Below are 27546 nucleotides of genomic sequence, written 5' to 3' on the forward strand. Positions count from 1 at the left end.
TTTATTGGATTTGCTTAAGACATGTTACTGATTAACATTAGCAATTTCACATGGCGATTTCAACACCTATATATTAGTTAATAGAAGCTACAACACAGACGCACCTACTCAGTGGCCTAGTGGTTAGAGTGTCCGCCCTGAGATCAGTAGGCTGTGAGTTCAAACCCCGGCCGAGTCATACTAAAGACTATAAAAATGGGACCCATTACCTCCCTGCTTGGCACTCAGCATCAAGGGTTGGAATTGGGGGTCAAATCACCATAAATGATTCCCGGGTGTGGCACTGCTGCTGCCCACTGCTCCCCTCACCTCCCAGGGGGTGAACTAGGGAATGGGTCAAATGCAGAGGACAATTTTCACCACACCTAGTGTGTGTGTGACAATCATTATTAGTACTTAAACTTTAACTTATAATCAAACAATAAAATACAAGACTTACTTTTACCAAAAATATATATTGGAATTATTGCCACAATGCACATATGCAACATTTTCACTCTGCTTTCACATGACTTTGTGCCTTTCCAATTCTTCTTTACTCACCATGTGCTTGGACTCGTGAGCAAACGTGGCGTCATGTGCAACCCAGCAATACGGACTTGATTTTCTGCTAAAGGAAACATTCACACGTTGACGTCTCTAGCCCAACAGAATGTGACGAGCACACAAAAAGGCGCAGTGTGAGGCAGCAAATCCATGCCAAGACACTTCAAGCATGTGTGTGTGTGTGTGTGTGTGTGTGTGTGCCTGTGTGCGTGTGTTTAGGAGGGAGGGAGCCCTTAAGTCGGTTCACAGACACAGATTGGTGCTTTGTGTCGTCATCGAGCAGTTAATACACACACCATCTGCATGAATGCATCACATGCTAAACCCTTATACTGCATTATCAAGTCATTGTTGTATATATCCATTTATCTGTCTATTCTCTATATCCAAAATAATTACAGTAAATAACACTGTCGTTGCCACACAATAATGTGAGGCAATACTGTTCCAAATGAGGTAATATTGTATCATATGTCGATGTCAGCATGTATTGCTCCTCTGGTTGGGTTTCTTTCTAGGTCCTTTCTTCAGAAAATGATGTATGTGGTTCATCTCTTCTGAGCAGTATCATGGTATGCAGTGTTATTGTATGCTCTTTGACAAATTTGAGGTTCTGCTTGTTGTCCTGGTTGCTCGTTCCTGCAAAAATCAGCTCTTAGTTCATCATTAAGGACATATGTAGAAATAATTGGTTTGTTTGTTCTAAACCAGTGGTTCTCAAATTATTTTCACCAAGAACCACCTCAGAAACACTTAGCCATATTGACCAACATTAAAAATACAGTAGCGTAGTAGGCCTAAGTGTTCATTTAAAACAAGGCTGAGGTTTTATTTAACAAGTGTATTTAATAGTTTTGGCCATTGTAACAATACACACAGTCTGAACAATAACACTTTGTTTGAATGTAGGAAAATAAAACACTGTACTTTAGCCAAGTGATTCTTTGACATATCACTAGATGGATCACGTGTACCACTTGTGGTACACATACAAAAGTTTGAGAATCACTGTTATAAACCAGGGGTTCTTCACCTTTTTGACCTCGGGGCCCAATATTTACACTACAGAGGGACCCAGAGCCCACTCAAATAATAACGCTGAGTTAGTAATTTTACTCTATGTTTTGATCGGATTCAATAATTATATCTAACAGGCTTACAGTTTGAAAGGATAAACTTGTAAAATGATATGAAACCATATCTTCATCACAAAGATTATTATCAAGATTCAGGTCGGACTGGTTACAAAAATGCTAATAAAAAATACTGCAAAAAAAGTGTAGAGAGGCGCAGCCGGCGAACGAGCAGCGGGGCAAGGCACGCTGGAGCCCTGCCCAAGATGGCGGCAAGGAGGCGGAGAATGCGGTGGAGCGGAGAGGCGGGGCGTGCTGGGAGCGATGCCGCAATCTGATTTAGGTGCGTGGATTGCGCACCGGCACACGGTTGACTTATCTCCTCACACTGTATAAAAGGGGAGAAGGAGGACAGATCGGGGAAGAAGGAGTCGGAGAGTCCGCAGCAGTGGCTGGAGAACAACAGGAAGCAAGACACGGAAAGCGAGCTGCCGGAGCGGCGACGGCACAACAAACTGTCTTTATTGAAAAATAAACGAGAGATTTCCTTCCTGGGTGGTCAGTGGAACCCGAGGGGCGACAGGGAAAGTCGTTCACAAAAAGGGACTCAGAAAAATGCTAAAAAATATAAATATATTTACACACAATTACCCAGTGCAAAAATAAATAAATTTAAACTAAATCGATGATAAATAATGAAAATAATATTGTGACAGACTTCCTGCCATCTCCATGTGGGTTGCCAGGACCATGGATGCACAACACCCCGTAGCAGGGTTGATATACATTTATTGTTTCAATAAACTGCGTCATTGGGTCCCAATCGGTCGCGCCACTTTCTAGCGCGCTCTTGGCTGTTTGTCTTCGCGCACCTTTCAGTGGCCGGGTGTTGCGTCTTCCGCGGGGGCTCATGTCTTTGCCTGGTCGCTCTCGTCGCTGGTGTCGTTGCTGTGTGCTGCCGTTCCTCCTCCGTCTCTCTCCGGTCTTTCCTCCCTCGCCCTTCTTGTGCTGTAGCAGCAGATGGAGAGATTGTGAGCAGGTGTGTGTCTGACGCCCCTGACTCAGATTGCCGCTCTCGTGCCGCTCCGCGTGCGTCACGCCGCTCCTCGCCGCCGCATGCCCCGCCTCCTGGCCTCCATCAGGGTCAGGACCGCTTCTCTCAGTCCGCTGTCGGCCCGTCGGCTGCGTCTCTCCACAAATAAACTGTCAATAGAATTAAAGTGCAAATGAAAATACACATTCGCCACTTCCGTCATAATGTTTGCGCTTTGGAAACTTCTCTCTAACTTAAGCTTCAGACATTCTTTGTTTAATATTGTCATTACTGCCACAAGTGGTGGAAAAGTGTACTTCAAGTGAATACAACTGAGTTAGAAACATTGTTTTTATAGCAACCTGAAGCGATAATTTGTTCACTATCAATGTCAATCGTATTTAGTTGTCAATCTTATTTAGTTGTTTAGTGTATATATATATATATATATAAATATATATATATATATATATATATATATATATATATATATATATATATATATATATATATATATATATATATGTTAGGGCTGGGCAACGATTAAAAATTTTAATCGGAGTTAATCGCACTATTTCTCTGATTAATCGCGATTAACTGCATTGTATACGCAAAGCCCAATAATGAATTCAAAAGTAGTGTGTAGTGCACCTTTATTGGAATATTCTCCCACATGAATAATAGCGCCAAAACATTTGTTGTGCAAACACAGTTTAAATCAGTCCCTGTTAAACAGTTGCAATTAAATAGCATATTTTATGAAAATCAACTCAAAAAATGTAAATACACACATTTAAGCTTACTACCACTGCCAGGGTATTTAAGTTATCCTGTTTTTTATGGAAAATAAATATAATCTACATACAAATCTCTGAGCCACAATCATAACATCTGAACAGGCAATATCTGAGGTAACACCAGAAACATTTTTTTTTATCAGGGATTTTATGTTTAAAAAACCTATATTATAGGTAGTGGGCTGTTTTAGGGAATGTTTGATCAAATTAGCCGTAGTAGCAATATTAATAATGTTGTGTTTATTCTGCGTTGTGCACTTAAAATAATTATGACCATATCTAGGAATTGATATGATGGGAATTTTGCGATTGTTTGCTTGGTGCTTTGATAAACTGAACGCCTATACATGGCACTATATTGTGACGTTATGAGCCAGGGGGGGGGGGGAAACTACCCTACCCAGCATGCAACAGGAGTGACGAGCATGCGCGGTACCCCGGTATAGGTTGTGTCGCCATGACGGCATCTTGTATGTTGTCATATGCACACTCTGAAAGCAAACGTTAAGAACTCAGCCAACACTCCTCGTCTGCATTATTCATAAATAGACAGAAAACACAAATACTCCGCTGCCTCATAGGCCGCTGGATGTGGCCGGCAAAGTATTCCCATGCTAGCTAGCCGGTCTAGCGAGCACGCGTCATTCAGTCCAAAACGGCCCGATCTATCCACATTCAGAATTGTCTGGCGGTCGTAAGTGATCCCGGAGTGACCACGCTGTAAGCCAGCCATGAAATTTGCAGAATTGTCCGGTATTTTTGTCAAATGTTCCATCTTTACCAAGAGCCCCTCGACGCCGAATTCCCAACCGGGCGACGCCATCTTGTTAAGAAAAGGCGTTAACAAAATAAAAGTATGTAAACAACATACGCAAATGTGCAGAGGTGGGTAGTAACGCGCTACATTTACTCTGTTACATCTACTTGAGTAACTTTTGGGATAAATTGTACTTCTAAGAGTAGTTTTTATGCAACATACTTTTACTTTTACTTGAGTATATTTATAGAGAAGAAACGCTACTTTTACTCCGCTCCATTCATCTACAATCAGGTCGCTACTCGCTACTTTTTTTTATCGATCTGTTAATGCACGCTTTGTTTGTTTTGATTTTGTCAGACACGCATTCAAAGTAGGAACCACGCATGCCTGCGTTTCACCAATCACATGCAGTCACTGGTGACGTTAGACCAATCAAACAGAGCCAGGTGGTCACGTGACCGTCACACGTAGAACCCGACATATTGAAAAACTTATTGGGGTGTTACCATTTAGTGGTCAACTGTACGGAATATGAACTGTACTGTGCAATCTACCAATAAAAGTTTCAATCTATCAATGAATCAATCAAAAGTGTAAACGAAAAAAGACACTTTTTATTTCAACCGTACCTCCAACCCTAAGCCAAAAACTGATTGCACAGTTCCTGTCTTCACAATAAAAGTGCCGCTCCATCGCGCCTGCGCCAACAAAATAAGAGTCTCCGAAAGCTAGAGCAAACAAGCTAGCAAGCTACGGAGTTTGCCGCCAATGTATTTTTTGTAAAGTGTACAAAAACGAATATGGAAGCTGGACAGATAAGATGCCAAAAACCAACGACTTTCATGATGTATTAGACAGGAAGGAGGAACTTTTTTTCTCCTCCATTTGAAAACCGGGACGTTATCAGCACTACTGTCAGGTAATACACCAACTTATATTTTTGTCTTCATTAAAGATAGGAATCTATATGTCAAACATGCATGTATATTCATTAAAACACCTTTAACATGTGAACAAAAACGGCAAAATAAATAAATATAAATTATATACTGTATATATAAAGGTATGTATATATATGATATGTGTGTATGTATATGTATATATGAGGTAGATCACCTCGACTTGGTCATTTATTAAGTAATTTATAAACGTTGAAAATCTTATTGGGGTGTTACCATTTAGTGGTCAATTGTATGGAATATGTACTGTACTGCAATCTACTAATACAAGTTTCAATCAATCAATCAATAGATCAATCAATCAATCAATGCCTACTGAGCCTATGGTGCTGTTAAGTTACTGTGGCTCAATTTGCCTTAATTTTTATTTTATTTTAATGTATTATTATTTAATATATAATATTGTTTTAGTTGCTTAAGAGATATTCCTGGCTGTGAATTTGCTCATTGCTATTTTTATGTTTTTGTGCATTATTTGTTGCCGTAATCATTAAACAAACAGGTTACTCATCAGTTACTCAGTACTTGAGTAGTTTTTTCCCAACATACTTTTTACTTTTACTCAAGTAAATATTTGGGTGACTACTTCTTACTTTTACTTGAGTAATAAATCTCTAAAGTAACAGTACTCTTACTTGAGTACAATTTCTGGCTACTCTACCCACCTCTGCAAATGTGCGATAAAATAATTGTCGGCGTTAATAGATTGATGAGTTAACGTGTAATTAACGCATTAATTTGCCCACCCCTAATATATATACATACCTGTATATATTAGATTGGAATCATACAGCACTTTTAGAACACACACACAACATTCACACTCTCATTCACACACTAGAGCCAATTTAGCGTTGCCAATCAACCTATCCCCAGGTGCATGTCTTTAGAAGTGGGAGGAAGCCAGAGTATATATATATATATATATATATATATATATATATATATATATATATATATATAAATATAAATATATACATACACATACACTCCGGCTTCCTCCCACTTCTAAAGACATGCACATGGGAGATGGGAGGAAGCCGGAGTATATATATATATATATATATATATATATATATATATATATATATATATATATATATATATATATATATATATATATACACCCTCCGGCTTCCTCCCATTCTAAAGACATGCACCTGGAAATAGGTTGATTGGCTACTTAATTGGCTCTAGTGTGTGTGAATGAGAGTGTGAATGTTGTCTATCTATCTGTGTTGGCCCTGCGATGAGATGGCGACTTGTCCATGGTGTACACCGCCTTCCGCCCGATTGTAGCTGAGATAGAACCCAAAAAGGAATAAGCGGTAGAAAATGGACGGATGGATGGATGTTTCAAGAAAAACAAAAGTGCTATATGATTCCATGTGCTATAGAATTCCAATCCAATATAATATATCCATCCATCCATTTTCTACCGCTTATTCCCTTTCGGGGTCGCGGGGGGCGCTGGCGCCTATCTCAGCTACAATCGGGCGGAAGGCGGGGAACACCCTAGACAAGTCGCCACCTCATCGCAGGGCCAACACAGATAGACAGACAACATTCACACTCACATTCACACACTAGGGCCAATTTAGTGTTGCAAATCCACCTATCCCCAGGTGCATGTCTTTGGAAGTGGGAGGAAGCCGGAGCAGCCGGAGGGAACCCACGCATTCACGGGGAGAACAGGCAAACTCCACACAGAAAGATCCCGAGCCTGGATTTGAACCCAGGACTGCAGGACCTTCGTATTGTGAGGCAGACGCACTAACCCCTCTTCCACCGTGAAGCCCAATATTATATATATATATATATATATATACATATATATACATATATATATATATATATATATATATATATATATATATATATATATATATATATATATATATATATATATATATATATATATATATATATATATAATATTGGATTGGAATCCTATAGCCAAGGAGCAGCGAGAACACCAAGAAGCGCATATGCCAAATCTTCAAAGAAAACGGCCTACGGATCACGATTGAAGCCAACAAGCAAACCGTCAACTTCCTCGACGTCACTTTCAACCTGAGAAATAACAGCTACCAACCATTCACGAAACCCAACACAACACTCCAATACGTGCACCATGACAGCAACCACCCACCCACCACCACGAAAAGAATACCTACCGGAATTAATAAAAGGCTATCGATGCTGTCATCTAGCAAAGCTGAATTCGACCAAGCAACCCCCCCGTACCAGAAAGCACTTGATGAAAGCGGATACAACTTCACCCTCACCTATGAACCCACTTCAGGAAACCAACCAAAAAAGAGCAGAAAACAAAACAACATCATCTGGTACAATCCGCCATTCAGCAAAGACGTCTCAACCAACATCGGCCGCAAGTTCCTCACTCTGATCGACAAACACTCCCCCAAAGGCAACACCCTAAGAAAAATATTCAACAAGAACAACATTAAATTGAGCTACAGCTGTATGAATAACATGCAACAAATCATTTCAAACCACAACAAAGCAATTGCAAAAGGACTGCCTACCCCCAGACTAAACGACTCTGAAACCAATAATGAATGTAACTGTCGCAAGAAACCTGATTGCCCTCTCAACGGAAGGTGCTTACAGACATCAGTCGTTTACCAAGCAAAGGTAATACACAAGGATATTAACACATCCGACACGTACGTAGGATTAACCGAAGGAGCGTTCAAAACAAGATGGAATAATCACAACGCCTCCTTTAGAAACCAGACTTTGCAGAATTCTACAGAACTCAGCAAACACATTTGGAACCTCAAAGACAATAATGTTGAATATTCAATAACATGGCAAATTCTTGCATCCAGCACACCTTACAACAGTGGTAATAAAAGATGCAACCTATGCTTAAAAGAGAAACTGTTTATTATATATCATCCAGATCTATCATCCCTCAACAAGCGCAGTGAAATCATTTCAACATGCCGCCACAGACGGAAACACCTCCTACGTAACACATGAGCCAATCACCACACCCTACGCCTGCCTGTACCCACCCACTCTGTGCTCTATATAAACCATTGTATGTGAATGCTTCCATTAAAATCTCCTGATGATTGAGGGAACCCCTCATGAAACAGATCTGTAGAGATGAAGTAGTCTTGTGATTTTTTCCCACACCTACATATATATATATATATATATATATATATATATACATACATGTATATATATATACATATATATATATATATATAAATATATATGTGTGTATATATATATGTGTGTGTGTGTATATATATATATATATGTATATGTATATGTATATATATATATATGTATGTATGTATGTATGTATGTATGTATGTATATATATATATATATATATATATATATATATATATATATATATATATATATATATATATATATAATATTGGATTGGAATCCTATAGCACATGGAATCATATAGCACTTTTCTTTTTTCTTGAAACATCCATCCATCCGTCCATTTTCTACCGTTTATATATATATATATATATATATATATATATATATATATATATAGATATATATATATATATATATATATATATATATAAAAGGGACGGCGTGGCGCAGTGGGAGAGTGACCGTGCGCAACCCGAGGGTCCCTGGTTCAAATCCCACCTAGTACCAACCTTGTCACGTCCGTTGTGTCCTGAGCAAGACACTTCACCCTTGCTCCTGATGGGTGCTGGTTAGCGCCTTGCATGGCAGCTCCCTCCATCAGTGTGTGAATGTGGAAGTAGTGTCAAAGCGCTCTGAGTACCTTGAAGGTAGAAAAGCGCTATACAAGTACAACCCATTCATTTATTTATCTTATATATACATATATATATATATATATATATATATGTATATATATATATATACATACATATATATATAAATATATATATATACATAAATATATATGTGTGTATATATATATATATATATATATGTTTATATGTATGTTTATATGTACTGTATAGTAATATTAGATTGGAATCATACAGCACTTTTTTTCTTGAAACTTAAAGCGTGAGAGTGCACTAATTAACTAAATAATATTGACAACTAAATACGATTGACATTGATAGACAAATTATCGCTTCAGGTTGCTATAAAAACAGTGTTTCTCACTCACTTGTATTCACTTGTAGTACACTTTTCCACCACTTGTGGCAGTAATGACAATATTAAACAAAGAAAGTCTGAAGCTTAAGTTAGACAGAAGTTTCTTCAGCGCAAACATTAAGACTGAAATGGTGAATGTGTATTTCCATTTTTATTTTTCTTGAAACTTAAAGCGTGTGACATCGAGAACTCATAGTTTGATCACCTCACATTCACACAGGTGGTAAGCTGCAATTGTAGCCACTGCTTCCCTGGGGTGGACTGACAGAATGTTATATTTCCAAAAGTGAAGAAGACAACTGATCGGAGAAATGTACATCGTCACTTCAAAATTCTTACACAGGCTTGACACTTCGCTTGTGTTATTTTTAGCTTTCTTGAGGTGGAGGGAAACCTTTTGTTTTAATGCAACGCATTTTTTGTTGTGTACATCACAATTATTGAACGTTTTACAGGCCCCCAAACTGATGGAGATATTGAGCTACTTAAATATGCTGTATACAATTAGGGTTTGAAATTAACCTGGTTCTAAATGTAGCTTGTTATAATGCAATACAAAGATACCGTATTTCCTTGAATTGCCGCCGGGGCGCTAATTAATTTAAAACCTCTTCTCACTCCTGCCCTTACCAAAGGCATGCGGTAAAAGTAAGCATGCGCTAATTATTTTAAAACCTCTTCTCACTCTGGCACTTACCAAAGGCATGCAGTAAAAAATTGAGTGTGATGTAAGCTTGGACCTTAAATCATACTGAATAGCTCTTAATGGTATTCCCTTTATGCGATTTCAAATTACCGGTATTGAAATCAGCCTCCTCCATTTTGAAAAGGACGACAGGGGAAGTGTCACTCGTGACGTAACGAGTTTGACCAGGTGGTAATAATAAGCATGCGCTAATTATTTTGCGAAGCGAGTTTGACCCGGCAGTAATTCAAGGCAGGCGCATACTATATGCCCTGCGGCAATTCATAGAAATACGGTATTCAAATAATACATTATAACGCCGCCAATAGTGAGCTGGCAAGTAGTGGGCTAACCAGCGCGAATCGCAAGCTATTTTGAATGCTAATATGAATATAAAAACACATTTATTTTTTCATGTTTTTATTGTAAACCTTTAAGGTAGGCTGGCCTTGTCGCTGCTATCTATAAACTACAGTGTGTTGGATCAATGTTAATTTGTATTTAAAGACATTTAAATTTGAGAAAAATATATGGGGTAGTATAAAAGAATATGCATAAAAAAGAAAAATGTACCAAAAGTTTCACGACCCCCTTGTAGTACCTCTGCAGACCTCTAATTGTCACCGACCCGCTGCTGACAATCTCGAGTGTACATAGTTAATAAGGGCTCATCTTGCTTTGAAAGTAAACAATCAGTGAAACAATCATTGTTCTATGTTTGTCTTTGGTGTTTGGTTGCTTTTTTTTTCTATTTTCCAAGGGAAAAACAGAAATTCCAACATCTGTAACAGATAGTGTCCAAAGGTAATTCTGTACATGCAAATGTGCTATTTACACCTTGCACAGAATTGAAAATAATTTTGTAAAACAGAACATTTTGCAACCTCGAGGCCTTAACTCCCCCACATTCATACTGGGTGAACAATGTTGTCTGGTAACAAAGATAAGAGAACCCAGAGATTATGTGCAAGGCTTGTTGACCAAAACTATTCGCCCACACTCCCATCTTTGTGGTTCACCCACTCATACAGGTTGCCGGTTGTCAGTCCATTCCCTCCCACCTAATGAATTAGGAGTTTTGTACATGCACACAATTGAGTGAATACTGCTAATGTCTGCAGTTCTCTTACTGTGCATGCTCTACAGAATGTGGCACAAGAGGTTTGCAGAGGCTTTAATTGAATACCTTTCATAAAAGCTTAAAGTGAAACAGTCCTGTTCAATGTTTACTGTGCAAAGAAGGGACCTTCAGCAAGGAGGGACCGTGGTGTTCGACTTGCACAATTCAAGGTCTAACTAACCAACACATCAATTCATAACCACTGGAAGTTTTTCTTTGATGCTCGGCAGCACAATTTCTTCTTAATGGTCTACCAAAAAGAAAGTGAAAGAAAAGGTCAACTTGTAATTGTTTTTTAATTTCTCACTGAACAATGCTATCATTTTAAGGACAAAATGCAATATATACAACTTAGTAAAGGTCTACTTTGCAATTTAGTACAACTTGTTAAGTTCAATCAGTCAATAAATGAGTCAAAGTTTGGTAGGATTAAACTACTTTCCATTTCATTTTGCCACCAACAAAACGTTATCATGTGTTTTGGGTGTGACTGTTTCGGGTGTGACATCCATCTATCCATTTTCTACTGCTTGTCCCTTTCGGGGTCGCGGGGGGTGCTGGAGCCTATCTCAGATGCATTCGGGCGGAAGGCGGAGTACACCCTGGACAAGTCACCACCGTATCTCAGGGCCAACACAGATAGACACCATTCATACTCACATTCACACCGTCTATGGACCATTTAGTGTCGCCAATCAACCTATCCCCAGGTGCATGTCTTTGGAAGTGGGAGGAAGCCGGAGTACCCGGAGGGAACCCACGCAGTCACGGGGAGGACATGCAAACTCCACACAGAAAGATCCCGAGCCCAGGCTGTACATTACAACCATAAAATGTTGCATAAAAGCTGAAAAACTTTCCATAATTGAAGAGAATGTGTTTTGTATTCATAGTTTTTAAGACTTTTCAAAAAACATGTATTTAAAAACGATGGGATTAAGTGACTTACCATGCAGCCATGTGGTACAGAAATGTAATGTTAAATCCTGGTCAAGAATGTAGGGGTGTGGCTTAAATTTTGAATTAGGGGCTCCTCTAAAACTCTTGTGTTTTGGTAGTGACAGAAAACCAAGGACATGATTTTTTGACGATGTTTTTTTTTTTTTTTTTAATTTAATCTGCAATAAATCTAAGTATTTTAACCTCTGTTTGAAATTTTTCATAAAAATATTTTAAATCACATTATTGATACAAATTTTAAACATTTTTCCAGCTGTATTTTTCTAAATTAGAATGTAGGGGTCAGGAATGGGGACAGCTACCTCTCAATAGAAAGTACACTATAAATGCTGATTTTGTATGTATTTATCTTATCTTTATCTCGATTAATGCCCAGGGTTTAAACAAACCCTGATATAATCTCAGTAATAAGTCTAAGTACTTAATTGTTTTGTTAAACCCTTTTTTGGGGTTTAACCTTATGCTTATGTTGCATAAGGTTGTGCTGCCCTTCTCCCCACACCAATCAAACTTACATTGTTGTGTCTGATATATCACATCCAGTATATTTGACAGTGCACTGTAGATGTAAAAAGTGAATAAAGTGTATGGAAGCACTTTTCTGAAAAAAACCCCCCACAGTTAATTAGGATTAAAGCTACAGACACACGTCATACCAAAGCTATAAAAAAAAAATGGGACCCATTGCCTCCCTGCTTGGCACTTGGCCTCAAGGGTTGGAATTGGGGGTTAAATCACCATAAATGATTCCCGGGCGAGGCTACCGCTGCTGCCCACTGCTCCCCTCACTTCCCAGGGAGTGATCAAGGGGATGGGTCAAATGCAGAGGACAAATTTCACCACACCTAGTGTGTGTGTGACAATCATTGGTACTTTAACTTAACCTAACACAAAACATATAGTAATTTCCAGACCATAGAGCGCATGTAAAACAAACAATTTTTAGACTTAAAAAAAAAAATGTTTTTAAATATTGGCCACAGGTGTACACGCTTGTGTTCATTAATAAATGTATCAAAAGACACGTAACACGATACAAAGTAGCATACGGGAAAAGTCATTGAGCACAGTCTTCGTCCTTCTTATCCTTCTGGGCACTGACGCTGTCTTCTTTGGTGTCGGAGTTGCTTCCTCCAGCATTTTGTCAGCCTCGTTTTCACTTTCTCTTCTGGGTCGCCTTGGCAGTCATGCCATCTGATTTCATTTAGTGGTGGTCTAACCTTTCGAGGTAGATTTCTGCCCGGTGCCGCGGATGTTTCGACTTTGCGGCTACGCCGTGTGCATTTCGTCTTTTGATGAGGGTGAGTCTATAACACACTAAATGGCTGACTGAATGATTGTGCGAGTGGGTTTGATTGAATGTGAACAATTTCACTGGTCCCCCGTGACCCGTTCGGCAATGTCATGGTTCTGATCTGACGAGGGTAAATTTTTTGGCGGCATGTGAACCTGGAAAAATCCATAAATTAGACGCACCACTGTACAGAGCACAGGGTTTAAAGTGTCGAGAAATGACGGTATAGTCCGGAAATGACGGTACTTTTAAACTAAACTTCAGCATATCGTTTAGATTTTGGACAACACACTCTTGAGGGACAGCTCATGGACCTTTGATGAGATATCAATCAATCAATCAATCAATGTTTACTTATATAGCCCTAAATCACTAGTGTCTCAAAGGGCTGCACAAACCACTACGACATCCTCGGTAGGCCCACATAAGGGCAAGGAAAACTCACACCCAGTGGGACATCGGTGACAATAATGACCCAGTGGGACGTCGGTGACAATGATGACTATGAGAACATGATACTGTGAAAGATCAATCCATAATGGATCCAACACAGTCGCGAGAGTCCAGTCCAAAGCGGATCCAACACAGCAGCGAGAGTCCCGTTCACAGCGGAGCCAGCAGGAAACCATCTCAAGCGGATCCCAAGCGGAGGCGGATCAGCAGCGCAGAGATGTCCCCAGCCGATACACACAGGCGAGCAGAACATGGCCACCGGATCGGACCGGACTCCCTCCACAAAGGAGAGTGGGACATAGAAGAAAAAGGAAAGAAACGGCAGATCAACTGGTCTAAAAAGGGAGTCTATTTAAAGGCTAGAGTATACAAATGAGTTTTAAGGTGAGACTTAAATGCTTCTACTGAGGTAACATCTCGAACTGTTACCGGGAGGGCATTCCAGAGTACTGGAGCCCGAAATGAAAAAGCTCTACAGCCCGCAGACTTTTTTTGGGCTTTGGGGATCACTAATAAGCCGGAGTCCTTTGATCGCAGATTTCTTGCCGGGACATATGGTACAATACAATCGGCAAGATAGGATGGAGCTAGACCGTGTAGTATTTTATACGTAAGTAGTAAAACCTTAAAGTCACATCTTAAGTGCACAGGAAGCCAGTGCAGGTGAGCCAGTACAGGCGTAATGTGATCAAACTTTCTTGTTCTTGTCAAAAGTCTAGCAGCCGCATTTTGTACCAACTGTAATCTTTATACCTTTTGGGACTCTTAAACTAAACTTAAACTAAGGTATAGTATAGTTTGTGTGTCACAAAATGTTGCTGTGGAATAAAATATGAACATATATTTTCTTTTAATTTAATGCATTGGACTCACCACTTTTGGTTTGACCCTGAGCTAATGTGACAAACTCACGCCACGTGGCAGATGATTTTATCAGACAATGACGCCGGCTTCCATTATTTGGGATGATTTTATTTTTTCACTTTGAGCAGTTTAAAAATTGCATCAGTACTTTTCAGGTTACAATGTAGAAAATAGGCATGCGTTTATAACAGAATGTTTATAGCTATGTGACTCAGCGGAAAAGTGCAGTTATTTCCATCTTATTGAAGGCTTTTATTGTGCTGTTCATCAGAGCTGCTTTGTTGAATGCCTCTGAATGAGAAATTTGACAGCAAATTAGGCAATTATTTGAAAAAATCTCACTGACAAGCCCATGAAAGCTATTTTTGTTGTTGACCCTGTCGTTTTGAGAGCAGCATAACAGTACTTGGTATGAATGCCCAGATTTATGGTACATTGAAGTTTGACGTACAGTATATGCAGCCAGACTATTTTTTTATGTCCTGGTGCAATTGGAAATGATGCTACAGGTTGAATAGAAATATTATTGTTGTTGAATATTTATATGTTTGCATACTAAAAAGGATATGATTATGCTTTAAATGTTCTCGGTAGCTAATGAACAGTAAGTGAACAGATAGTCTTTGAGATATTTGCTCGTTAGTGAAGGCTTTGCCACACCTGATTAGTAGGATGTAATTTAAGAATCATTATGTAACCCATTGCACGTAGACCTTCTTATGAGTAGAAAGGGTTTTTTATTTCCCTCTGTGTTTCAAAGATCATATGAAGGCCAGTAGATTATACAGACTGAGCTCTGTGACGTCATTGCAGGGATCAACTCCCAGTCATTGGCAGAGAAAATGTTGTTGGACACCCTGTGATTATTACGCTTCTAGCTCTTCCTGGAACATTAAAAGCAGGGCCGGCAGAGCCCCCGGAAATAAATGTCTTGCCCCATCAAATTAAAATGTTTGAAGTTGAGAAAGTACATTTTAATATACCCACAAAATTTGTACATGACAAGTTGACTAAATTGTCCGCAATAGCGTAAAAGTCAGGTGAAAAAGGGACATGCTACAACAGTCGGATGATATCATCTTCCTATGGCCACACACACACACACACACACACACACGCACACACACACACACACACACACACACACACACACACCCCTCTCAGCCCTCAGTAAACCAGTGTCGACAAATTCAAAACAAGACGAGTAGTTGTCAGAAACCATCCATTTCCTACGGCTTGTCCCTTTTAGGGTTGCGGGGGGTGTTGGACCTTATCTCGGCTGCCCACGGGTGAAAGGCGGGGTACACTCCAATATGTACAATATGACAGAGGGTGGGGCTAAGCGATGAAGGAGAGACGATCAAATGCTTTTGTTATTGGGAGATGAGGAAGCTGAATGTCTCACCGGCGGCGAAGGCGCCTGAAACAAAAAGTTGAAGATTTAACATGTTCTACATCACAATATGTGAACACCTGGGAGAAAGTGAAGAGGACACATTTTATTTTTGTATGATGCCATCACAGCATGGTGGAAAGGGGTTAGTGCAGTGGTTCTCAAACTTTTTTCAGTGATGTGCCCCCTGTGAACATTTTTTAAATTCAAGTACCCCCTAATCAGAGCAAAGCATTTTTGGTTGAAAAAAAGAGATGAAGTAAAATACAGCATATGTCATCAGTTTCTGATTTATTAAATTGTATAACAGTGCAAAATATTGCCAATTTGTAGTGGTCTTTCTTGAACTATTTGGAAAAAAATATATAAAATAACTAAAAACTTGTTGAAAAATAAACGAGTGATTAAATTATACATAAAGATTTCTACACATGGAAGTAATCATCAACTTAAAGTGCCCTCTTTGGGGATTGTACTAGAGATCCATCTGGATTCATGAACTTAATTCTAAACATTTCTTCGCAAAAAAAGAAATCTTTAACATCTATATTTATGGAACTTGTCCACAAAAAATCTAGCTGTCAACACTTAATATTGCATTGTTGAATTTATTTTCACAGTTTATGAACTTACATTAATATTTTGTTAAAGTATTATTCAATAAATATATTTATAAAGGATTTTTGAATTGTTGCTATTTTCAGAATATTTAAAAAAAAATCTCAAGTACCCCTTGGCATACCTTCAAGTACCCTAAGGGGTACGCGTACCCCCATTTGAGAACCACTGGTCTAGAGTGTACACCGCCTTCCGCTCGAATGCAGCTGAGATAGACTCCAGCACTCCCGCGACCCCGAACGGGACAAGCGGTAGAAAATGGATGGATGGATGATGCCATCAGCAGGCGAGCTATCGATCGTGACATCTGCACAACTGTAAGTCAAAGCTGTGTGTATTCACTGCTTCCGGTGTTCTTTCGAAATGAGCTGTTTCATCGAAGAGAGCTATCAGTTGCTATTTCTGTTTAAGCGGTGATGAAAACGAATATGTAGGCTACCATTGTTAGTGTCAATGTGAACTTCCTCACTCTGCAAGTGTCTACATGCTTTGCTTGCAGTCCGATAATATACAATGTGAACTTCCTCACGCCGCAAGTGTCTACATGCTTACTGGTCAGAGCACACAATGAAAAAGATATGCCGGTAATTGAAAAGTACAGGGACAACAATTGTTGGTTGTAACAATAAAGCACAACTTGAAAAAAAACAAAAAACATTACTATGTCAAGAGTGTAGGCAGTGCTGAGAAGTGATTCTGTGTTTGTACACGTGTGTGTGTGTGTGTGTGTGTGTGTGTGTGTGTGTGTGTGTGTGTGTGTGTGTGTGTGTGTGTGTGTGTGTGTGCGTATGTGTGTGAGAATGAGTGGAGAATGCAGATACGTGATGCAGCTGTCATAGCGATAAACTTGTTTGAGAATAATATTTTTTTATTATTGATAAGACTACTGTACTTTTCAATTTTGTAAATATTGACTATTTCGTGACTATTTCGGTAAAATCCTACTCAAGGTTAAATTCCGTTTAAGAGTTAGACCATCAAGTTAAGATAAGTGTTGTGATGGTTGTTAAAATGTGGATGAAGGATACTTTATTTTATCTATTTCAATTTTGTTTTATGGTTTGCCTCCTGGAGGATTGTCATCTTATTGTGGTTGAGAGCTACCAGCAAGAGCTTAATATTCAGATGGGACACCCAAGTTGAACAGGTGTGACGGTAGAGGCCTGACAAAGTGCAATCTTCTACTCCAGGTTGAAGTTGGACACAGGTCCTGATTTACTAAAATGTTGTATGTACTAAAACACGTGCAAACCTGATTGCACACGCAAAGCTGATCTACTAAGTTTGTGCAAAGTTGATTGGGTCTGAGTAGAATAAGGCATGCAATCCATTTTGCCTCCCGGTTTTAATTAATATGCTAAAAATATGCCGATCATCAAAACGCCCACAATACTGGAAGGAGAAAAGGCAAATGTAATTATTTAGCACGCGTTACACACCGTTTCGCAAACAGTATTTTGCGTTGTATTTACTAAATGTGCAAACTGTCATTTCAACACATGACTGCTGGATCAGTGCTCATGCTGCAAAGGCACACATTATAGACATATTGTTTATTCAGCAACATAATTTTAAGATTTCATAGCTGCTAGAGTAGAGGCCTTAAGGGGCTGATTAAAACAAATTCAATTGATGCTTTTTGTTAGTGTTTTTATAAATACTTTCACACAAAATATACTGTATATTATTAAGATATTTTTCATATATGGAAAAAAATATTGAAGTATGCATTTTTACGTATAGAGCACGTTCAGCCTCCCTCCCATGTACCTTCAGTGATAAAAAAAAAGAAACAAAATGAGTTCCACACTAAATACACTGCACGACTCCTTCTAAAATGCCCATGAAAAGTGGTAATGTCTCCTGCATGTTTGAAAACATAGCGAAACACCACTAGTCGGAGCATGATAACATGAATGTGCAGTAAACGAGATTGTCTCCTTGGTGATGCTCCGTATCGTCCATCCTTCCATCCATCATCTTTCGCTTATCCGAGGTCGGGTCGCGGGGGCAGCAGCCTACGCAGGGAAGCCCAGACATCCCTCTCCCCAGCCACTTCGTCTAGCTCCTCCCGGAGGATCCCGAGGCGTTCCCAGGCCAGCCGGGAGACATAGTCTTCCTAACGTGTCCTGGGTCTTCCCCGTGGCCTCCTACCGGTTGGATATGCCCTAAACACCTCCCTAGGGAGGCGTTCGGGTGGCATCCTGATCAGATGCCCGAGCCACCTCATCTGGCTCCTCTCGATGTGGAGGAGCAGGGGCTTTACTTTGAGCTCCTCCCGGATGGCAGAGCTTCTCAACCTATCTCTAAGGGAGAGCCCCGCCACTTGGCGGAGGAAACTCATTTCGGCCGCTTGTACCCGTGATCTTATCCTTTCGGTCATTACCCAAAGCTCATGACCATAGGTGAGGATGGGAACGTAGATCGACCGGTAGATTGAGAGCTTTGCCTTCCGGCTCAGCTCCTTCTTCACCACAACGGATCGATACAACATCCGCATTACTGAAAACGCCGCACCGATCCGCTTGTCGATCTCACAAGCTCCGTATCGTACACGCATTTAAATACTATACAATGATCCGTATCGTACACGCATTTAAATACTATACAATGCTCCGTATCGTACACGCATTTAAATACTATACAATGCACAGGCAGTCTTAATAAATCACGTAACACATCCACTATTAGTACACATTATTTTATAGAATGCTCACACTGTTTACCGCGTGTTTTTTGGATCTTAGTAAATTAGGCCCATACCATTGCTAATAACCAAATTCTATGAAAAAGGCAATGTTTCTACTGTATTATAACAGAAAAAAAAGTGCTGTAGCATCATGGAGCAGTGTGTATACTTGATGCTCTCTTCACATTTCTTACTGCCCCCTCATATATGCCTGCCTCGAATCGGCCCTGAATAAAAGCAACATTCCTTATGTCGTCATTCATAAGGATGCCGTTATTCAGTGTGTGTTGTTGGGCATTTATCTCCGATGATGTGAGCATTTTAAGAGTAATGGGTAATTCAATGTCAAATTTCATAGAACAGGGTCATTTATTGTATAATTCCAAATTGATTTTGCAGGTTTATACCAGGGATATTTAACCTCACTGTTTTGTTGGTCACATTTCCAGAAAACTAAGGCCATCTTGGACTTCTCCCTTGACTATTAGTCTTATTTTGTAGGATGAGGATATTTGCTGAGGAAGGAATACCAAAGTTTGAGTTACTCATTAACATATTAGCAATTGACATCTAAAGTGGGATTATGTACAACACATGGAAACACCCATAGTCAGCTAAATGGTAATTAAGATGAGCGGATGTTTACATTGAGTTGTGGTATGTTGAATGTTGCTTACTTGTTCCCCCTCCGGATGCAGAGACCGAAGGAAACTTGGGTGTAAAAAAACACAGTAAGTTACATAATACATTACAAACGAGAGAAAGCAAGACTGAGGTTAATAAAGGGCAACTGTGCAAACCAGCATAATTTAAAGCACTCCGGGGGATAAAATTAAGTGTCATGAATACAAAGGAGCAGTTGAAGTAATTAAGAGAGCTAAGGCGAATAACGAGGCATTGCAGTAAGACACAGAGGGTCTAATTTACAAAAGTTTTGCATGTACTAAAACACGTGCAAACTTGATAACACACGCAAAGCTGATCTACTCAACGTGTGCAAAGTGGATTGTGTCTCTTATAGGGCAACTGCATTTTTCTGGGGGATTTTTTCCTATCATTCACAGACTTTATAAGAGATAAGACCAGGCCTGGGCAATTATTTTGACTCGGGCCGCATTTAGAGAAAAAAATGTGTCTGGGGGCCGTTATATCTATTTTTAGGGATACTAATAAAAAACTTAGCAATAATGTCTGATTGAATGCTAAAAACGTTCTGACTGACTGCCTTAAAAAAACTAAATGGAATTTAAAATTTTTCTATGAAGTATAAAAACCTGAATATTGACAAAATATCAACGTCACACCCCCTTTCGATCGACATATTTTATAATCAAATGAAACCAAACAAAAATGCAAAAAATAGTGAAATATGAACGCGAAGGGTACAAAATAAACCCACCTACAATCTGATACATCACTAAGCTTTAGAACTTTGTTGTGAAGAGCTCCTTCCGCGTCTGTGGAAACGCTTCCCACCCACACTGCTCGGTGCCTCGTCTGAGCTGCTGTGACGTAGATGACCATAGTAACTAATTAGATTACCATAGTAACTAATTAGATGACCATAGTAAGTAACTAATTAGATGACCATAGTAACTAATTAGATTACCATAGTAACTAATTAGATGACCATAGTAACTGGTATATCATCCATAAGCACAGATTCCAACCATTGAAATGCTTTGCATAGTTGAAGACTTACGGTCATTAGAAAACATGACTGCACATCATAATGGCAGCTACACTTTACATCTTAAAGATCTAAATAAATATTTGGGAATGTCCGGCAGGCCAGATTGAAAATCCCCCAAGTCTTAATTTTCCCAGGTCTGGACAAGACGATGGATGTAGTTATTTTTTTGCATTCTAAATTTTTAAATAAATGCGATCAAAAGTCTGCAAACAATGGAGCCTTAAAAAAAACATCCAAACACCTTCGTTGAGGTTTTATATACATGATGTAAGTGTATATGTAATGTAGTAACTGGCACATTTATAATAACATTTAATATTGACGTACTTTGCCTGACCCTCATGAATTAATCATTTACTGAGGGGCTGACTTCTGACTGTTGGACAAAAGCCTTAATTTTTATGTTAATTTGGTTTTTAAATCATGTTGTTTTGTAAAAAATTGCTATGTATTTTATCTATTTTGAGATTAAGAAAAATAATCTGATTTCACACTGTTTGTTTATTTACATGGCATTAATGTAGCAATATTTTGTACCACTCATCCATACGACCGTGAGCTGTGAAATATGGTGGGAACCAGGGGCGTCGCCAGACAGATTTCACTGGGGCACGTGCCCCACCGTTGATCTGCAGTGCCCCAGTAAAAATTTCACCAATAAAAAAAAACGCTTCAGAGTTTTAAGTCTACATAAAATAGACAACAGCACACATACTACTTAGTATGGTAATTGATTGCTACTGTATTCACTCCACAAAACAATGAGCACATGGCTAATTAATATGGTAATTTATTCACGTGTGGATGAGACTTCGGTTGAGAGACAGAGAGAGAGAGAGAGAGAGAGAGAGAGAGAGAGAGAGTATGAGAATCACTGCGTGAGGTAGGTAACGTTAGCCAACAACAATTTGTTAATTACATTATTTTGATTTTGATTTGACTCAAACTGTAACTCCTAGATGGATCTAAGAAAGTTATTCGCCCGCAGCAGAGAAGAAGCGAGGAATGAGAGATGTAAGTGAAGTCCTAGCTAGCTAGGCAACATCATTGTCTTAAGTTGATGCTAAGTTAGCTAACCTTATTCCTTGTATCAAGACAAACATATTTATTTGCTGTACGAGCTGTCGGGGGAATTTCCAATGAACATGAAACATAATGTTGGTCATTGTCTGCTGGTTCTGCATCAATGATGATTTGGGGTAAGCATGTGTGAGTTGAGTGCTTCTCAAATGGTTTATCTTCAGGAAGAAAAACATTTTTCCATATCAAGTTGTGAGCCAAATTTTTAAATCATTCAAGTTTATTACACAGAAAAATAGCACAGTAGACTTGTCTTGTTAATCGGTGTGACTTTGACTAAAATAATCTTGTTTTGTCACCAGAAAAATGGCTACAGCTAAAGCATCTGGTTTTGTTTCCAGAAAAAATAGTAACATTTCTGTATTTGTTTTCAGAAAGATGGCTGAAAATATTGGGTTTTGTTGCCCCATTTAGATTTTCAAAAAATATATTTCCATTTCTGTCCTGGGTCCTCCTCCAACTTGTTAGTCGGTTTGCCTTTTGCTAAAATACTCACTAATAGTCACTAGAAAAATGGCTAAAAATATCTGGTTTTGTTGCCACAATTAGATTTTTTTCTCCCTAAACTTTTTTTTTTTCCATGCAAACATCTGACTGCGACTCACTGAAAATGACACACAATCCACTTTTATGTCACGACCCACCAGTTGGGAACCACTGGTCAACTGTATAACAGTTACTGTAATATTTCCATGTCTGTCCAGAGTGATTGACCACTTTGCAAAAATGTAAACGAGACGTTACAGTTTACTTCTCACAAAATGATTCCCTGAACAGACACACAACAGCTGTTCATTTATTCTACTACTGTGGATTTATTGTTTTGTGTATATTTTATAGTTTTGTGTATCTGAAATAGGATTAGCCACATTGCCATAAATGGAAATTAAATAATATAAAAGAACCCAGAGATGTAGTGGTGCTTTATTTTGTGTTTTACTTTTGTAGATGTTACATTTGCAGATGATTACTGCAATATATATTTCAAAAGATTCATTGCTCTTCCTTTTTGCTTTTACCAGTAGCAGTTTAGGAGTCTGGAGTAAAAAAGTGCACAAGTAGGTCAAATGCATTAGTTAATTTCAGGTGGTTAATCAAAGATCCATAAAACATAATCTGATATGATTTCATAGTTTAAAGCGCTATTTATGTATTTTTTATGATAAATAAGTGCTAAAAATGTTTTTGCTTGCGCGCTTTGCACGCTCACATGAATTATTTGTGCTCCAGGTGTGCCCCAGTACAGTATTAGGTCTAGTGACGCCCATGGTGGGAACCCAAACCACACGGGAACCTTTATTTCCAGAAACTAAAGGTTTCGGAAACTTTTTGGACTTTTGGTGGAAGAGGGTCTAATATTACACCTAAAAATTTTATTAATTTTACCCTGTTAATGTCTACTCAGTCTTAATATATGTGTTTGACTTCCACTCCTTCCATAAGCAAATAACATTATTTTAGTTTCACTCAGTCTATTTTTGTCAAACCACCTCTTTAGTTCGTTCATATTTCTGTTATTAATTGTAATAGCTTCTGTTTGTTCTCTCTCAAACTAAATGTGGTCGTATCATCTGCAAATAGTACTAACTTCAAGTATTTTGTAACTTTACAAATGACTTTTATGAAAAGATTGAACAATTTTGGTCCCAGTAATAACCCCTGGGGTTCACTGCAAGATTTATTTAAAGCTGTTGACGTATGTTTGTCTAGCTTGATGTACCCAGTTCAAGTCCAACCCTCTTATGTCATACCGTTCTAATTATTTGATAATGATATCTGAATAGGATCCAAGTCCCCCGTAACCCTGAGAGTGACAAGCAATAGAAAATGGATGGATTGTGATTATTGTGTCAAATGCTTTTGTTAGGTCTATTTAAACACTGCATCTGCACACTGTTTATTTCGATTATTGCCATTAATTCTCATACATTAACTCCGTAGCCACATTGTTTCTCTTTTTTTATGTATTTGTCCAATCTGATGGTAAATCATTATCCAAAGATTTTAAAACATTGTGAAAGTAAGTAAATATCTGTTTTTTTCAGTCTTATAAATGTGTAGATTTGCTCAGTGAATTTGGTTTGGAAATGTAACTGTTTGAAATGATTGGTTGTTGATGCACAGTAACGCTATTGAGATTTCCTTAATTGCTTTTTCCATTTTCTGTATCACTTGAAAATATCGTGACCAATGGTCATTTGTATAAGGCTATTTGTGGTTGAATTCCTCCCTATTTGTCCACTTTACTTCAGAGAATAAACAGTTTCTATGCATTTCTGATCATCTATTGCCTGGGTCATGTTAGGTTTAGTTGAGTATTTTCTTAGATGTTGTTTATTTCTGTTTCAGCACCCTTGTTGGTTTTCTTAGTATCCATAGGTGCTGATTTTCGTCAACTGCCTCTGATTGGTGGGTGGGACACTCACCTGCTCCTAGTCACTAATCAGAGACCTACCATATTTTCCTGACTATAAAGCGCAGTTAAAATGTTTTTTTCCCCCTCAAAACTCAACAGTGCACTGGTACGCCTAATGTAAGGAATTAGTTTAGTTGAGCTAACCCACCTCAAAGCCATTTTATTTGGTACATGGGGTAATGATAAGTGTGACCAGTAGATGGCAGTCAAAAATAAGAGATAAGTGTAGACTGCACTATGATGACATTACTTCTTAAGGAAACAACACCAACATTTTAAATGTTTCATTGAAAATATAGAACATTACACACGGCGTTCAAAAATCCATCAAAATGTTTCAATACGACTTTGGTGAGCTATGAAGCCGCACTACTTGCAGGATTTTCGACGCATTAAACATGAGTACTATTATGGTGTGTGTATAAGGCAAGACGTATTAGCTAATGATTTGTTTCGCAATATTATGCAAAAACAACTTTTTTTACCTTCTGGTACCTGCTGGTCTGTATTTTGGATCTGCATAAATCCTGAAAAATTGCACGCATCCGCATTTGGAGTCTGTGAGACACCGTAGTCGATAAGATTTTTATTTTTCCTCTATCTTCTTGTTATGTGACATTCATCCTCCACTGTTGCCATTTCTTATATAAAGTAGTGTAAAGTTCTTACTTATATCTGTCAATAAACTCGCCATGAACGCGCTAAAACATACGGGTGTAGTAATGTTTACATTATTCACCCAAAGAACTTTAGTTATTAGAGTCGCACGGTTTTTCACGGGACACATTTTCTTTGTTGTTGTTTCTGGATGAGGAAATGCTACTCCGTTATTGATTGAAGTAAAGTCTGAATGTCATTAAAACAGTTAGCTCCATCTTTTGACACTTCTTCCACTCCCATCCTTGCACGCTACACCACTACAACAAAGACGACGGAGAGAAGACACTGCCGAAGGTGAGCCATGTAAATAAGACAAAATGACGCATTCGGAAGCGACTGTCAGAAAGCAGCTAGAAGATGATCTATAAATCATAATCTATGCAACATTTTGACCAAAGAACCAGCATTACATGTTATGTAGACCAAAAGGAAGCGTTTTCTATTTAGAAAAAAGTAATAACAATATGACTCCTTTAACGCGCCCTATAATTCTACTTTATGAAAAAATACCAAAATAGGGCATTCATTGGCAGTGTGCCTTATAATCCGGTGCACTCTATGGTCTGGAAAATACAGTATACTGTATACCCCTGCTTCACGCCTCATTCTGCCAGGAAGTCTCGCTCGCTTCATGCCACAGTTTTCGTTTTGGTTTCTCCTACTTGTCAAGAGCCTTTGCTTGTTCCGGTGTTAAGCTGAGCTGCATTTTCCCGCCCCCTATGTATTTCTTTCCCCTCGCTTATTGAGAATAAATAAGCATCTTACCTGCATGCTGCTTTCATGTCCTTTCTGCATGTTGAGGACACCACCACTGCAAACATGCCACCTTACGTAACACATTTTGTTCCAACATCACTTGTGTTTGAACACTTCCTCGTGTGAGAACTGAATTTGGGAAAACAGCTTTCTGTTTTGCTGTCCCCTCGGCATGGAATACTCCACAGACTCAATTAAAACTCTCTGAACTTCTTCCACTCGGAGCCTTCTGTTCTATCCTGAGAGATAGACGGCGTGATACGAACAGTGCCTGTGTTTTAATGTGGTGATTTTGTCCTACAGTTTCATGCTTATTGCACGAGTCCCCTTGTGAAATAGATCTGGACCTCATTAGGTTTTTATCTAGTTAAATAAAGGTTAAATAGACACATATAAATAATTAAAAAACATGTGACAGTGACAGTCAACACACAAACGGAACGACAAAAGAAGTTCTTCATAGCGACAGCCATCAGACTGTATAATGCATATGTTTCTTTTTGACTGTACTTGAATGTATAATAGACTGTATTTATATTATTCAAATGTGAATAATGCTGTATATTAGACTGTATTTATATTATTCACTTGTGAATAATGCTGTATATTAAACTGTATTTATATTATTAACTTGTGAATAATGCTGTATAATAGACTGTATCTATATCATCAAATGTGAATAATGCTGTATATTAGACTGTATTTATATTATTCACTTGTGAATAATGCTGTATAATAGACTGTATTTATTTTATTCACTTGTGAATAATCCTGTATAATAGACTGTATTTATACTATTCACATGTGAATAATGCTGTACAATAGACTGTATTTATAATATTGACATGTGAATAATGCTGTATAATAGACTGTATTTATATTATTCACATGTGAATAATGCTGTATAATAGACTGTATTTTTATTATTCACATGTGTATAATGCTGTATAATTGACTGCATTTATATTATTCACATGTGAATAATGCTGTATATTAGACTGAATTGATATTATTCACATGTGTATAATGCTGTACATTAGACTGTATTTATATTATTCACATGTGAATAATGCTTTATAGTAGACTGTATTTATATTATTCACATGTGAATAATGCTGTATAATAGACTGTATTTACAATATTGACATGTGAATAATGCTGTATAGTAGACTGTATTTATATTATTCACATGTGAATAATGCTGTATAATAGACTGTATTTATATTATTCACATGTGAATAATCCTGTATAATAGACTGTATTTATATTATTCACATGTGTATAATGCTGTATAATAGACTGTATTTATATTATTCACATGTGAATAATGCTGTATAATAGACTGTATTTATATTATTCACATGTGAATGATGCTGTATATTAGACTGAATTGATATTATTCACATGTGAATAGTGCGGTACATTAGACTGTATTTATTTTATTCACATGTGAATAATGCTTTATAGTAGACTGTATTTATATTATTCACATGTGAATAATGCTGTATATTAGAATGTATTTATATTATTCACATGTGAATAATGCTG

At 38.2% G+C, this 27546-nt stretch overlaps 1 protein-coding gene across 1 annotated transcript; it reads right to left on the reverse strand.

Moving 5' to 3' along the window:
* Positions 1-2164: 2164 nt before the first annotated feature.
* Positions 2165-26115, reverse strand: LOC133557074 (uncharacterized). The gene is made up of 2 exons (XM_061907336.1): positions 26008-26115; positions 2165-2822 (listed from the first exon to the last, which is right to left on the reverse strand). The coding sequence occupies exons 1-2, from the start codon at positions 26080-26082 to the stop codon at positions 2292-2294; spliced, it is 606 nt and encodes a 201-aa protein (XP_061763320.1). The 5' UTR covers positions 26083-26115; the 3' UTR covers positions 2165-2291.
* Between the last annotated feature and the right edge of the window lie 1431 nt (positions 26116-27546).

Source organism: Nerophis ophidion, linkage group LG08, assembly GCF_033978795.1.
Source record: "Nerophis ophidion isolate RoL-2023_Sa linkage group LG08, RoL_Noph_v1.0, whole genome shotgun sequence".
Classification (NCBI taxonomy): Eukaryota; Metazoa; Chordata; class Actinopteri; order Syngnathiformes; family Syngnathidae; genus Nerophis; species Nerophis ophidion.

Coding starts and splice junctions, on each gene's coding strand:
- LOC133557074 (XM_061907336.1), bottom strand. CDS start 26,082: ATGTGTTACGTAAGGTGGCATGTTTGCAGTGGTGGTGTCCTCAACATG. Junction 2,823..26,007: donor GACATGAAAGCAGCATGCAG/GTAAGATGCTTA, acceptor TTCTATTGACAG/TTTATTTGTGGAGAGACGCA.